General features: G+C 43.6%; 1 protein-coding gene and 1 long non-coding RNA gene across 4 annotated transcripts in view; one reads left to right on the forward strand and one right to left on the reverse strand.

Annotated features, from left to right (window-relative positions):
• EXOC6B (exocyst complex component 6B) overlaps positions 1-16,119 on the forward strand; it is a 1,580,787-nt gene that overhangs the window by 129,925 nt on the left and 1,434,743 nt on the right. For both annotated transcript variants that reach the window (XM_078674493.1, XM_078674492.1), the window contains exon 2: positions 14,032-14,197. In XM_078674493.1, the coding sequence (XP_078530619.1) occupies positions 14,032-14,197 (166 nt within the window). The remainder of the gene's footprint in view (positions 1-14,031; positions 14,198-16,119) is intronic.
• LOC144817728 (uncharacterized) overlaps positions 1-16,119 on the reverse strand; it is an 891,613-nt gene that overhangs the window by 15,930 nt on the left and 859,564 nt on the right. The gene's annotated exons all lie outside the window — the stretch shown is intronic.

Raw genomic sequence — 16,119 nt, forward strand, 5'->3', positions numbered from 1 at the left:
AAGTCGGCGATGTCCTCGCTGAATTGTGTGCGTGGTCCCGGGGGTCGGTAGATCAGGGTGCCTCTGAGGGTGGTTTTGGGGTCCGTGTGGATCTGGAAGTGCAGGTGTTCGGCGGTTGTCAGGGTGTCGTCGGTGTTGGTCTTGATGCGGATGGTGTCCCTGTAGATGATGGCGAGGCCTCCTCCAGTCTGGTTGTCGCGGTCTCTTCGGGTGATCTTGTAACCCTCTGGGATGGCGATGGCGATGTCGGGCGCTGAGGAGTCGTTCATCCAGGTTTCCGTGAGGAAGGCGACGTCAGGGGCTGTGGTGTCGAGCAGGTTCCAGAGCTCGACGGCGTGTCTGTGGACGGAGCGGGTGTTGATCAGGATGCACTTCAGGTGGGTGGTGCTAGTGTTCGGCTTGGTGGGTGCTGGTGTGGCGTGGGTCCGGTTGCAGGCGAACTTACAGGAGTGGCAGCTGAAGGATCCGTGGGTGCGTCTCGGTGTGGCTCGGTAGCAGCCCGGGGTTCGGCCGGTGTTGAGTGCGTTGAGTTCGGTGGCGTCGTAGGTCCGGCGGGTCGGCTTCCGTCGGTGGGGGCCAGGGGTCCTGGCACTGGGCGCGGTCCAGGTGCGGACGGGCTTACCTTTGGCGCACCTTCGGCGCTCCCGCTGCGCGCGGTCGCTCAGGGGGCGTCATAAGAAGGGGGACGGGAGGGCGGGTCTGCTGGGCTGGGCGAGCGGCAGGGCCAATGGGCCGGTAGTGGGCGGGGCCGCAGGGGGCCAGCGGCGGGAAAAAGTGGCGAGCGGCCGGCACAGCTGTGGTTGGGCCGCTCGGGGGTGCTGGGGGGCGACGGAATCGGCAGGCAGGAGCAGCAGGCGAGGCGGCAGGCAGGATCTGCAGGCGAGGCGCCAGGCAGGATCAGCAGGCGAGCAGGTGAGGGGGTAAGGGGGTGACCCGGCCTCGAGAGGCACAGTGGTCACTCCCGCGGCTACCAGGCTCTCCCCTTAAGAAGGGGGACGGGAGGGCGGGTCTGCTGGGCTGGGCGAGCGGCAGGGCCAATGGGCCGGTGGTGGGCGGGGCCGCAGGGGGCCAGCGGCGGGAAAAAGTGGCGAGCGGCCGGCACAGCTGTGGTTGGGCCGCTCGGGGGTGCTGGGGGGCGACGGAATCGACAGGCAGGATCTGCAGGCGAGGCGGCAGGCAGGATCTGCAGGCGAGGCGGCAGGCAGGATCAGCAGGCGAGCAGGTGAGGGGGGGTAAGGGGGTGACCCGGCCTCGAGAGGCACAGTGGCCACTGGACTCTGCACACTATACCATACTTTGGTATAGTGTATACAGAGCCAGCTTCCTACAATAAGCAGGAGTTCTAATGAGCAGAGTTACTCCTTCAAAAGTTTAATTCAGGCTTTCCTCAAACAATTCACAATAAGGATGATATCAGGTTGGTTGGAGGAAATAAGAACTGTGGTGCAGAGGAGGATTCTTCTCTTGCATCTGCGGTGACGTATCATCATTGATTGTACTTCTACCTAAATCAGTGAACTGTTCAAAAATTAACTGTTTGATTCTTAGTTACCTGAATACTGCAGCATCTGTTTGTTTAACCCAGCCGTTGAGATTCCCCTTAGGAACACATAGACCTGACTGTTTTTGACCCTTCAGTGGAATTCCTGAGCCTGTACCATGTTTTGTAGGCATATGTCTTCTAGGTCTTTCAATATAGTTTGTGTCCAGTAGGGTCTCATTAAAACATAGATGTGTAGTGGGATAGGTTAATTTTACATCTATAACGTTTAGCCCTGGTAACACCGGTACACCATATTCATTTCCTGTGAGTTATTTTGTGGCTTTGTTTAAATATTTACCTGTATGTTAGCCTTGTACTAGCTCACAGTAGTAAGATATTGTCATTAATTTTTGTGTTATTTAAAAATGCGCAATCCACCACCCATGATAAAACCACTCTGCAGTTTTGTTTGAATGTTCATTTGTTCACAAAATGTAGAGTTGTTGTTTTTGTGTCTTAGTACCAGGATCATTTCCAATTTCTGTGCGTGTTGGATACCTTTTTGAAATAGGAACCCTTGTGGCATGGGTTATGAAGGTTGTCTACATTTAAAGCTTTGTGTTAGATTTCATGGTAAACAATCATTGTTAATTAAAGAGATAGTTTATAAGATTACGGACTATCCTCTCCTGCATTGTATTTGAGAATACACATTGGTACAGGCCTTGTATTTTTTGGTGCTGTCACTTGAAAAAAGACTTGAGTGAAAAGTGTGCTGGCTTCCTTAAATGACCGTTAGCTAAGAGAGCTTGACTCTAGCAGTGACCAGCAACCCAGAGGCCCCCCGTACTCTTCTAACATAAGATTTCGCCTGCGCGAACGCTGCTGCGCAGCGGACGCCAGGCGAAACCTAAAAACTGCCTTTCACTACTATTTTGAAGCATTTTGTTACCAGGAATAGCTACAATCACCATATGCATTGTCTTTCTCCCATCTATCCTGACAATCTTATGTAGCTTCTAAGCCATGTTGCCAACATTGTTCACTTTGTGCTACCCTGAGCCAGTAATGTATTCGCTTATGCAAAACAGTTGTGTGTTTGCTACTCCTGTTTCCAAGGTCCATGCTTCCTGCTTCCAGACAGTCATGCAGGCGATAAGTGACTCTTCCTCCAAGTTCTTTATTGTATGGTCCTTGCCTGTGGTTGCTTTAGACCACCGTGATCTACAAACACTTTGCATATAGCATGACCAAAATCGCATATCCGATCGCCCCCATGGCGTCCACCTCGCAATACAGAAAAACTATCGGAAAGGTCAGGCTTCGAATAGACTGTGACCTGTGATACGCCCATAGCGAGACCTTTTAGAATTCTGTAAGGCTCTCAGAATCTATTTATTTACTTAAACGAGGCTCAGTTTCTGAGATGTTAGCTGGTGTGCAGCATGTATTAGATGGCTAGCGCCAAGTCACCCTATGGCTAGTCACATGCTTTACAAACTAATATGTAATACAGGAAGGTCTCTTTGTGTATGGCCCACAACGCTAGGAATTCCTAGACAACCTGAGAGCTCAGTCCAACTGCCTCCCTGGGGAAACCCTCAAACTGCCCCATTCAATCAGCTTCCTCTCCTGATCTTGCATAAATGGAGTTGTCAAAAACAAGTCCCACCTTGTCTACCCGTGGTACTTATGACAGTGCTGGCTTAGAGAAGAGAGTGCTTAGGGGGATTCAGAGAAGCCAGTCTGTCGTTTTTTTTCCTGAAGAAGAGGTGGTTGGATTTAGAGGATAGGATAAAATATGGAGCATGGTGTAGCTGGTGTCCTTGGACTGCTGAGAGCCTGCCTTATTTTACATACATGTCGGTTTGACAGATGTTATGTTGCTTTTAGCATTCACTACTTTGTAACTGCATGTTTTTTAATTGTAGCTGAAAAAGATCATGGCTCTATAAAATCAAAATAAACTTACATTATTTATATTTGTGTATATCTGTGAATGGATGTCACTGACAGTGCTGAGTGCGTCTATGCTGAAACCTAACAGGGCCCACTCCTCAGCATAGCAATTCATTTTTATCAAGTAACAGCTTTAATGTGGTCAGTAATCCGACCACAGATGAGCAAAATGGAAAGTCATCTGGTTGCTGCAATTCCTGAGAGAGCTGTGGTTAGTAACATTATGTACCCTAGACGAAAACATTATAAACTTTTCAGATGAAACAAAATGCATGTGAAAAAATAACATTAAGAAATTCCAATTAGTTTCTATCAAACATATTGAAAGTTCTGGGTTGGCACAGCAGCTTAGACTTTTAGACTGCACCGTTTCCGATGCCTCACTCCTGATGATGGGACAGTCTTCCTTTTCCAACACCGCAAGGGCCCTGTCCTTTTCTGGACAGACGCTGAAGCCCTCACATGGTTCTGTACTGGAAAAGGATTGCTGGTCTTGTGTTGCAAAATAAAAGACCCATTTGCTATATTGACATTTGGGTGTTGGGTGTGCAATTTGGGAGCCAGAGGGGACGCACTCCTACATGTTCCCCTCCCTCCTGCATACCCTATGGGAAAAAAGTAAGAGCTGCAATATTAATTTATTTATTTATTTAACGATTTGTAAAGCGCCTGGTGACCCGGAGGCATCCCCGCGCTGTAAGAGCTTGAATTGGCCAAGGGAGGGGAAGAGCTTATTTGGGAAAAAGCAGGGTTTTAAGCTGTCTGCGGAAGCGTAAGTAGCAGGGTTCCAACCGCAAACAGCGGGGGAGCGAATTCCAGCGTGAGGATGCTTTTACTGAAAAGCGACGGCCTCCAGTGCGTACCCTCCTGAACTTAGGGACATTAGCCAGTCGCTCATTGTCCGAGCGCAGGGATCTCGAGGCTTTGTACGGGGTAACCATATCTCTCAGAATGGAAGGGCCTTGTCCATTGAGGAGTTTGTGGGCGATGCACATTGCCTTAAACTCGATCCTCTCTCGCACTGGCAACCAGTGGAGAGCCTTAAGCGCTGGTCTGGCAGAGGCTCTAGAGGGAAGACTCATTAGCATCCGGGCAGCCGCATTTTGGGTTTGTTGTAGCTTGCCCAGAGTTGTTTCGGGGGCTCCTAAATAGACAGCATTGCTGTAGTCCAATCGTGCAAGGATCAGTCCTTGAACCAGGAGTTTCCTTGATGGGGGAGGGAGCAGCGGAAGGATCTTGCGGACTGATCGCATAAGTCCGAAGCAGGTTCCCGCTGTTTTAGTTGCCTGGGTTTTCATAGACAAGTCCGGTTCGAGCCAGACCCATAATGTATTTATCTGTACAGAAATGAATTGCCCAAACCCATTCGCCAGACTAGAATGATTCGGAAGTGTGTTTGACAAGGACACACCACATGCGTGGTTAACGCTTCCTGGAAGGGCAGGAGTTGATTCTCCATGCTCCTATCTGCTGGGTTCTATTAGTGATAATCAGAAGTGCTCTTAGTGGGCGGCACCATAATGCTCAATGTCCCCTGTGAGGCACTCTGTATCTTAGATATAGTAAAGGGGCCAACATTGCACTGTTATTTTAACCATCTGCAGTAATAATAGACTCTAAGGTCTGCTTTCCTGTAGTGCGGAATCGTGATCTGCTGTTTCCTTTGTACAATGCCAACTGCACTGTTGATGCTTTATAAATACAAGATGCTCTCATTGTAATATTAACCACACGTATATAATTTACTCCCTAGCAGTCCTATCTCCGCTACAGTCGGTTTTAATAATTTGTATAAAAAGAACTTCAACAATGAAACAAGGTTTGGCACTGTGTACCCAAACTTCATCTCTTCTTCCTGACATTCTTCAGGTGGCCTGGAAGACCGTCTGGGTCATGTCAGTCTCTGGAAATGGTGGAACCAGCTTGTATATAGCATCCAAGGCACATCACTCTTTTATGTGCTCATAATAGGGAAGAAGCTAGGGAGGCCTAGGACTGACATTTATCTTTATAGATTGTCTTGGCTCTTTTACATGTAAAACCCAAAAAACTAGCACAACTGGACCGACTCACTCACAAAGCCTGAGGCTGGGTTGTAGCTCTGGCTTTAATTGGCCAACATGTATTTGAACTGTGCAGGACCTTCATTCTAAGATCTACCAACAATTGTAATAGAAGTTCTTAATAGAGGTAGATCAAAATTAGTTGATCAGATGATTGGCTTATTGATTTGAGCCCGATATTATATACTTTTCACAATATATTTTATTTGTATTCATTGCATTCTATGAAAGGAACTCCAGAGCACCAAACAAAATAGTTTATTCCAAAATGTAAAATACAGCAACTTCTCATAATGCCTTCTGTTTCTAGAGCTCCACCTAATAAGCTACTGCTCAGAGTTTGTTTTTGTTCTCGTTTGCTCCCATAAGACTCCAAACTAACCCACTTCAGCTGTTCTCACACAGGATAGGGCTTCTGGCCTTGAACTGGATGTTTTTAGGAAAGAATTTACCACTTATGATGAATTCTTTCCTAAAAACATTTTCCGTACAAATACCTTTTTCAAAAGCATTATGCCGGTTCAATTGCCAAAATACTTGTACTTAATATTTTTTTCTCTAAAAGAGTTGTGAAGATCTCTGCAATTTCACTTTTGACTGGCATCGTTTTGACGTGGTGTGCAGCAAGTAAATGCATCCTTCCCAGGTATTTTTTCTAAAAGGCTTGATCGCTGTCATTTTTATGAAGTAGCATTGTGAATCTTGAAGTGGTGTGTTTTTCTCCATAAGTTAAGTCTATCCATAGGGCAACACCGGATGAACATCTATGGGGCTGTGATTCTTTTATTAGGTCTCGCCTAGGCAGCGCTTGTGCTGTCTCTTTGAGACATGCTGTATTCAGGATATAGGCATGAAGCTCTGCCCATCTTTTTAATTGGCTCCTTTCAATGTCATTTGTAAATGGTGGCTTTTCATTGGTCAATAGTCTTAGTAGTCCCTCCTTATTACATCCCTTTCTCTTCTTGTAACCTCCCTATATGACACCCACACGGTTACAAGTGTTGTTACTCAGTACTTTTATTTACAGTCTGAGCACTTCTTTCTTAAATGATTTTCTTTAATAGCAGGTGCGACATACTGTCCTACAACCGCTTTCTTTTTAAGCAGCATGGCACCCGCATTTTTAGCCCATCATGTGTGCTTTAAGGAAAGTGGCAGCGCCATTAATGCTGCTCAGGCTATAATCTATTTTTTGGAAAGCAGCCTGGCACGGCGCGCTTTATTTTATGGGTTTTATTTAAACCGCGCTGTGATCTTTTTTCAACAGCGTGGCACACTTTGTTAAAAAATGGCAGTCACGCATTTCTTTCGATAAGCGCGGCTCGCCCACTGGCAACACACAGTGAACCACGGGGCCGTGCGGTCTCTCAGGTCGCAGCCCCTCTTCAACAGCGGGGTACGCGTTATGTCAAAAAATTGTGACCCGCATTTCTTTTGGTATGCGTGGCTCGCCCACCAACAACACAGGACTTTTGGGAATATGGCGGCAGATGGCACGTGATCACCCATGTGGGTTTTGTTGCCTACTCATTTGATGCTTGAGGTTGGGGCAAGCTGTTTTCTTTAATGATTGGACAATCGAGGAGCCAGTCAGCTGACTTCCTGCACTGCAGCCCAGCGCACCGGTAACGAAGGGAACAGAGGGTTTTGCATATAGCTTAAGTCTGTCAGGTGGAGACAAGCAATCCATTTTGCACGTAACTATGAAGTTGCTGGTGGTTTTCCTGTTGGTGCTAGCAGCAGGTAAGTGCCGGAGTTATGCGAATACAACAAAGGCGTCAGAGCGCTTAACAATAGCACTGTAACATTAAACAAGCATTTGCAGCACAATAGGTTTTTTGTGACTGAAAGTTTGAGCTATTGGTGTGTTGTATCATTTTTTGCATCGCCAATTGCTCAGACTTTGAGTAATGCGAGAACTATTGCATTTCAAATGCTTGTTTCTCTTATTTTCAATGGACCATCTGATTCCATTTGAGCAAGTTGCAACACACAGCATCTGTCAGTTTTAAGTCAACATGCCTTTGACTAAACCATATTCTTATAAGTTGTTTTTGTTTTCTGTTGTGTATACCCTTTACTCGGCGACTAAAAAAGTACATTGAATATATCAATCTTTTCATCAGTCTTTGAAGTTCTGACTTTATTCTCCTCAGCATGTCCATAAATACTAATTGTTTTAGTGGTGGCAGAGCATGGGTAAATGTTCTTGGTCAGAACCTTGTTAAGGCAAAATATTTCTTTGCCTTATCTCTGTGAATCTCTGCTATCATGATTGGGCTACAATCGTAGTAATCACGTCCTCCGGGAATGGTCTCCAGTGGGAAGACCGGTTTTTCACAAATTCTCCCCCGTCCTGCTTGATCAAAAAAATCTCCCATGGGTGACGAGCCAACAAACCTGATGCTTGACTGTCTGACTCTTCAGTAACTAAGAATGCTTCCACTCCAGTCTTCCTTCATCAAGTACCTGAAGGGGACCGCTCTGTGCAGGTCCAGGGTCATGACAGTTGCATGTCCTCCTCACTAACGCATCTCCAGGGCCTTGCTTCAGCTCTGTCTATGGATTTTGCTACTGAGTGCAACAGAAATCTCTTGGTATTAGAATGATAGTTCAAGAAAAGGAGGAGCTTTAGAGGGAAAAGTCAGTCAATAGGTCGCCCTCCACTCAGTATGCAGCAAAAACACAAAGACCTAGACTATAGAAGCACATGTGAAAAATTCAACCTTCTTTTTGAAATATTTCGTTCATTGCTATTCTTTAGCAAACATAACTCCCCTTGTTACATCATTAATTGGGGTAGCCAAAATATCTGGGGTTGGTGCTTAATTCAAAAAATTGCCTGATTCTCATATAGCAGTAAAATACAGTTGCGAGACCAATCATACCACACTTAATCTCGTGACAAAAAACTAATGTAGTGATAAACCGAAAAAAGTGGGTGAAAGCGAGATGGCACCTCACGGGCGCAACACCAAGCGGGGACCTGACTGGTACTCGTCAGGACTGCCCTGTTGTCATCATCGGTACCATCAAGCTTAGAACAGAAAATAGTGTCCAAATGCACAAAAGATTTGTGCAGGAAAAAGTGCAGTGAACAGAAAACAAAAGGACCAAAATAGTGTCAATCAACACCTTAAAACACTCATAAAACAACACAAACACACTACTTTTATTCAATTTCTTGTGTTGTGTATGGAATAGTAAAAGAAAACAAGTAGAGATGGTTATCACCTATTCAACCATTCATACTTGTACTTGCCGACATGTTTCATTGCCTAGTGAACTTGTAGGCAATTTCATCAGGGCATCATATATATTAAAGCCACTGCAGGTGGACCCACATGTCTTCGCAACTGTAAATACATAAAATCCGCACCATTGTGGTTAACATAAAGCATCTAGTCCATGTCTTACTCTCACACACAGTTGACTCTCTGATAATTACCCTCAACAGGCCATAGGTGCTCCTACCAGCCAGACGGGACGAGGTTGTATTTAAAAAAAAAAAAAAATGATAGAACAAATCGCAACAAGTCGATTGTTCACTTCTCCCTTTGCGAGTGCTATGGAGGTGGGAGAGACAAAAACACCATACTTAGTTCGTATTTAAACATATGTATATCATGCAAACCATTATTCACTTATAACTACGTAGTACACAATGTGTAGATAAAGGCGGAGTGACAATATGCCATGACCATCTATATTATCCTCCCCAGTTACCAATACTACACCGAGTCACAAGCGATAGGCAAAAAGCAAAACTATGCATTGCTCAAATTACCCAAAATGCCCTGCACGTTCCACACATCGCGTTAGATAAAAACCTGTTAGATAAAAACGAATCCCCTCTGATGCCTGCACCAAATTGCAGCGTGCATGGAGATCGGTTTCCAGTGCGGACACTGCGTGTCTCCAGGCCATCGCCTGTGCCTTCTACGCATATGCGCATAACATCGCTTCCTGACACCCTCCGTTTGAGACCCCCAGTCGCCTTACCGAGCAGTGAAGAAGCGGCTGCTGTATCTCAGCCCGTGGCGTGTTTTCCTTTGCATTAGGAAAGTACTTGTAATGCCGCCCGTGATCTCGCGGGAAACCGCGTCGGCCATTTTGGATTGGGCAAGTTCATATTCAACAAAGCGAAAAGTGCTCGTCGAGGTGGAAACTAACGCGAGATTTCGGCGCGTGATCTCGATCTCGCTTTTTACAGCACATTTAAAACTTTATGCACCTAACTGAAAACAATCACATCTTGTATGTACTTTGCAAAAAGCCAGTATGCACATTGCTTAAATATATTCAACTGGGATCCATTACCACTGATTCAATTCAAAGGACCTTATGGACCAGCCACAAATGTTAAAATTGGATAGGAACAATTGCAGTTATTTTATCATCAACCCAATTTTTATTTTTGTGAATCTAATGAACGTGCTTTCATATCTTAGACAGAATACATATTCAAGCCCATAGTAAGAACACATTAAGGGTGCTCCAGTTTGTATGCATAAGTGCACCCGGGACATGTCTTACAGCAATAGGAGTGTACAAGCAACCTCATACAGATGCCAAAGCGAAACTTAGTGTATCTTATTCCACTCCAATAAATCATTCAATCCCATCTTATCTGATTTTTCCTGGAAAATCCATTTAGCTTCCTTTCTGGCTAACAAACGTTCCACTGTGTATGTGTCCCCTGTCACCTTCTCGAGAACTACCCACTTGAATGTATGTTTATTTGTGTGGCAGTGTTGTACAAGTTTCGTTGTCAGCTTTCCAGATTTTATGGTGCTTAGGTGTTCTTGGATGCGAGTTTTTATTTTCCGTGTCGTAAGGCCTATATATTGAAGGCCGCATTCGCAACTTAGTTTGTACACCACGCATGTGGTATTGCAATTACTAAATTGCCTGAGCTCCCATTCTCTGCCTGACTGTAGGGTGACCTGAGTTGTTTTTTCAGTAAGGTGACATACAGAGCAAGTGCCACAGGGATGGTGTCCCGTAAGATGTATTTTGCTATTCGTTGTAGTTGTTTGTACACGAGTGTGGACCAATTTGTCTTTTAGATTGCTGGTACGTTTAAAAGCAAAAGTGGGTTGAGGCATTTTGAAGTCTTTATTAGAGAGGATCGCCCAATGTTTTCGTATTGACTGCCGGATTTTGGAGGCTAGAGGGTTAAAAGTCATAACTACCGGTAAGCAGTCCTTTTTCTCTTTTTTATTTACTTCTAACAAAGCACTGCGTGGTGTATTAAGGGCTCTTTTCTTCGCAGTTTTAATAGTTCTTGCAGGGTATTCTCTTTGTAAAAGTTTCTCCCCCAACACCTGTGATTGTTCCACAAAAGTCTCGGTGCTAGAGCAATTCCTCCTGTACCGGAGGAACTGGCCTACCGGCAGATTGTCCGCAGTGCTTTGTTAGAAGTAAATAAAAAAGAGAAAAAGGACTGCTTACCGGTAGTTATGACTTTTAACCCTCTAGCCTCCAAAATCCGGCAGTCAATACGAAAACATTGGGCGATCCTCTCTAATAAAGACTTCAAAATGCCTCAACCCACTTTTGCTTTTAAACGTACCAGCAATCTAAAAGACAAATTGGTCCACACTCGTGTACAAACAACTACAACGAATAGCAAAATACATCTTACGGGACACCATCCCTGTGGCACTTGCTCTGTATGTCACCTTACTGAAAAAACAACTCAGGTCACCCTACAGTCAGGCAGAGAATGGGAGCTCAGGCAATTTAGTAATTGCAATACCACATGCGTGGTGTACAAACTAAGTTGCGAATGCGGCCTTCAATATATAGGCCTTACGACACGGAAAATAAAAACTCGCATCCAAGAACACCTAAGCACCATAAAATCTGGAAAGCTGACAACGAAACTTGTACAACACTGCCACACAAATAAACATACATTCAAGTGGGTAGTTCTCGAGAAGGTGACAGGGGACACATACACAGTGGAACGTTTGTTAGCCAGAAAGGAAGCTAAATGGATTTTCCAGGAAAAATCAGATAAGATGGGATTGAATGATTTATTGGAGTGGAATAAGATACACTAAGTTTCGCTTTGGCATCTTTATGAGGTTGCTTGTACACTCCTATTGCTGTAAGACATGTCCCGGGTGCACTTATGCATACAAACTGGAGCACCCTTAATGTGTTCTTACTATGGGCTTGAATATGTATTCTGTCTAAGATATGAAAGCACGTTCATTAGATTCACAAAAATAAAAATTGGGTTGATGATAAAATAACTGCAATTGTTCCTATCCAATTTTAACATTTGTGGCTGGTCCATAAGGTCCTTTGAATTGAATCAGTGGTAATGGATCCCAGTTGAATATATTTAAGCAATGTGCATACTGGCTTTTTGCAAATTACATACAAGATGTGATTGTTTTCAGTTAGGTGCATAAAGTTTTAAATGTGCTGTAAAAAGCGAGATCGAGATCACGCGCCGAAATCTCGCGTTAGTTTCCACCTTGACGAGCACTTTTCGCTTTGTTGAATATGAACTTGCCCAATCCAAAATGGCCGACGCGGTTTCCCGCGAGATCACGGGCGGCATTACAAGTACTTTCCTAATGCAAAGGAAAACACGGCACGGGCTGAGATACAGCAGCCGCTTCTTCACTGCTCGGTAAGGCGACTGGGGGTCTCAAACGGAGGGTGTCAGGAAGCGATGTTATGCGCATATGCGTAGAAGGCACAGGCGATGGCCTGGAGACACGCAGTGTCCGCACTGGAAACCGATCTCCATGCACGCTGCAATTTGGTGCAGGCATCAGAGGGGATTCGTTTTTATCTAACAGGTTTTTATCTAACGCGATGTGTGGAACGTGCAGGGCATTTTGGGTAATTTGAGCAATGCATAGTTTTGCTTTTTGCCTATCGCTTGTGACTCGGTGTAGTATTGGTAACTGGGGAGGATAATATAGATGGTCATGGCATATTGTCACTCCGCCTTTATCTACACATTGTGTACTACGTAGTTATAAGTGAATAATGGTTTGCATGATATACATATGTTTAAATACGAACTAAGTATGGTGTTTTTGTCTCTCCCACCTCCATAGCACTCGCAAAGGGAGAAGTGAACAATCGACTTGTTGCGATTTGTTCTATCATTTTTTTAAAAAAAAAAATACAACCTCGTCCCGTCTGGCTGGTAGGAGCACCTATGGCCTGTTGAGGGTAATTATCAGAGAGTCAACTGTGTGTGAGAGTAAGACATGGACTAGATGCTTTATGTTAACCACAATGGTGCGGATTTTATGTATTTACAGTTGCGAAGACATGTGGGTCCACCTGCAGTGGCTTTAATATATATGATGCCCTGATGAAATTGCCTACAAGTTCACTAGGCAATGAAACATGTCGGCAAGTACAAGTATGAATGGTTGAATAGGTGATAACCATCTCTACTTGTTTTCTTTTACTATTCCATACACAACACAAGAAATTGAATAAAAGTAGTGTGTTTGTGTTGTGTTATGAGTGTTTTAAGGTGTTGATTGACACTATTTTGGTCCTTTTGTTTTCTGTTCACTGCACTTTTTCCTGCACAAATCTTTTGTGCATTTGGACACTATTTTCTGTTCTAAGCTTGATGGTACCGATGATGACAACAGGGCAGTCCTGACGAGTACCAGTCAGGTCCCCGCTTGGTGTTGCGCCCGTGAGGTGCCATCTCGCTTTCACCCACTTTTTTCGGTTTATCACTACATTAGTTTTTTGTCACGAGATTAAGTGTGGTATGATTGGTCTCGCAACTGTATTTTACTGCTATATGAGAATCAGGCAATTTTTTGAATTAAGCACCAACCCCAGATATTTTGGCTACCCCAATTAATGATGTAACAAGGGGAGTTATGTTTGCTAAAGAATAGCAACGAACGAAATATTTCAAAAAGAAGGTTGAATTTTTCACATGTGCTTCTATAGTCTAGGTCTTTGTGTTTTTGCTCCATTAGAATGATTGTGCCAGGTTGTCGATTTTGGAATAACCCACACAACCCAATTGTTACAGTAGTTTCAAGAACCTGATCTTGTCTAATTTCAGTTGCCGTTTAATCCTTTACTACCTACATACAATGTAATCATGGGATTATGGAACCAATTGGGTGGTTAGTATTGGTAAATAACTATCGCTGTTTCAGGCTAGCCCTTAGTTTGGAATTGATATCAGTCTGTAGTCTGGAATTTTTTTATGTAATGAACGTTTTTACCACGTGGAGTTGCCAAAATACCCGATTTTCTTACTGATGCAAGGATTATATCTTGCTAATGTGCAAGTTTGGTAGTGTTTGGTTAGTGCTGCGGTTTAAACAAGTTTGTGGCATAGGTGTGCCTTGCGAGTTTTAAAAGAATTATTAGGAAAATATGCGACAAGTAAGGGAGGGATATTTCATGCAACTTGTTTGAGTTCACAGCAATATTTTAAGACAGCACTTGGAAGTTATGGTGATAAGTTGACAAGAAAGCCTCCCTAACCATTGTTAATTTCCTATACTTTAGATCGGTTTATGATGGGGAGGAGCATGGCCGATTCATGGAAAAACTGGAGACTCGAGTCCGGAATCATGATCGAGAGATTGAGAAGATGTGTAACTTTCATTACCAAGGCTTTGTGGATTCCATAACAGAGCTTCTGAAAGTTCGAGGCGAAGCGGAGAAACTCAAGGTAAGGCTTTGTGAAAGTATTTTATGTTTTCCAATATGGACCACTAATGTCAAATTAAAATAAAGGTAGAATAATCTTTTGTGAGACAAGGAGGACAAACAAAAGATAGAAGGTAATCTTTCTGGTCTCAGCAGAGGATCAAATGTGGGATATGAACAAATGAAGGAAATTGAACGGTTTATGGTTTTGTTGCGATGAGTTAAGAAAAAAAACCTATTGTATATTCATGAAAAGCATCTGAGAGGTGGGCCCTAGGGTTGACCACTAACACAAAGGGAGTATAGCTGTGTAATCTCAGTTGTTGAGAATGTTTCCAATGAAGGGAAGATGTGCAGTTTGGGACCTGGACTGTTAACTGAGGTGGGTCCAGATGAAATAATGGAAGTTATTTGATGGCCTTGGTACAGGTTTGATATTGCGCTAGCACCAATACAGCAATTCAATTTTAATTTTATGGCAGTATTTTTAGAAAACTAAATCTTCACAGTCTTTTTATCTGACTGTGTGGCCAAAGAATCTATTTACAGAGGTTCTAGAATCTAACTCGCAGTCTTTATTTTTCATGCCAATGGGTCCATAATTGACTTTCAGGACTTTACCATCCAAGGCGAATTGCTAGGCAACGTTACACAAATGATATACTCTGTTGTCTGCGTTCTTTATAAGAGACTGAGCGAATGGTTGACTGGCCAGTGCTTTGCCAGATATTCTTAATAACTATCTTGATTTTCTTGATATTGGTGATTTCATTGGATGGGATCTTAATTGTCCTTTCACCGATTTGTCACCTGGAACTTGGGAATTTAATATTGCCAGCTGTCTGAGACAGGCAAACCATTGCACACCTGGACGTGACCTTTTCAGATCACTGTGCCTCATGGTTTATTAGCTTTTCACTAGAACCCAAAGTTGAAATTATGGGAAGATCATACATTTACTTGTGATGTATCCTGTTGGTCTGCATTGTCTAACATGCATCACAATTTGTCAGAAGGTGGTTCTGTAATCTCTGAAAACTATTTGCTTCCTTCTTGCCTACCAGCTGTAGCAGTGTGCAGAAGCAACTGAGCGAGAGCCTGCCCAGGTTGTGAACTTAAGAGCTCTCTCAGTTAAAAGTATAGTGAGATGATAGTTATGCAGCCTTGTCCGCCTCCATGGAGGCATCTTTTTCGTAACCTGTTCTGCGTTTAGAAGAAGTTGCTGTCTCTGTGTAAGGAGAGGGCATATCTTTATGTAGATAGCTGTTGAATATAGATTTTTCTTTTAGTTATAAATTGATTAGTTTATGCAGACCACACGATTGTGCATAACATGTTAAGTATATGAGCAGAATCCCTTCAACAGATCAAATTATACCCATTTAATATGAAGGATTATCGTAAAATATGAATTATGTTAATATAAGACAAAATAATTAGGACAGTGTTATAATCCTTGCCAAAAGTGAGCAGTGAAAAGGCAACAAGAGCTAAGCAGGAGCCCAGGCTTCAAATTCAAACAAGGACCATCATTTGTTATAGACACATGAATGATTAGTCAATTGCACAATCCAAAGGTTGGAATCTGTCCATGTTTCGGCGCCCTCCCAGCGATCCAGACCATCACATGCCTTGGGGAAGATGTAATGTTAGTATGCATTGAGTGTGCAAGAAGGCAAGGAAAGAGAATACATTGGAAAATAAAGGTATGGCCATACTGAATAAATCTTCAATTGAATGAACAGACGGTCCTACTCGCTGCAATGTCCTTTGAACGCAACACTATAAATGTGTCTACTCCACGTGGTTCACAGTTGTTCCCTATTGCATAGAAAATGTAATGCCTAAATAATTGAAACGGGTAGCGGAGCTCAACTTTCAGCTGTAAATGTACTTTGTCAAAATGCAAATAAAATGAACTTTTATATGTTTTGAAAGTCATAA

Source organism: Lissotriton helveticus, chromosome 2_1 (genome assembly GCF_964261635.1).
Source record: "Lissotriton helveticus chromosome 2_1, aLisHel1.1, whole genome shotgun sequence".
Classification (NCBI taxonomy): domain Eukaryota; kingdom Metazoa; phylum Chordata; class Amphibia; order Caudata; family Salamandridae; genus Lissotriton; species Lissotriton helveticus.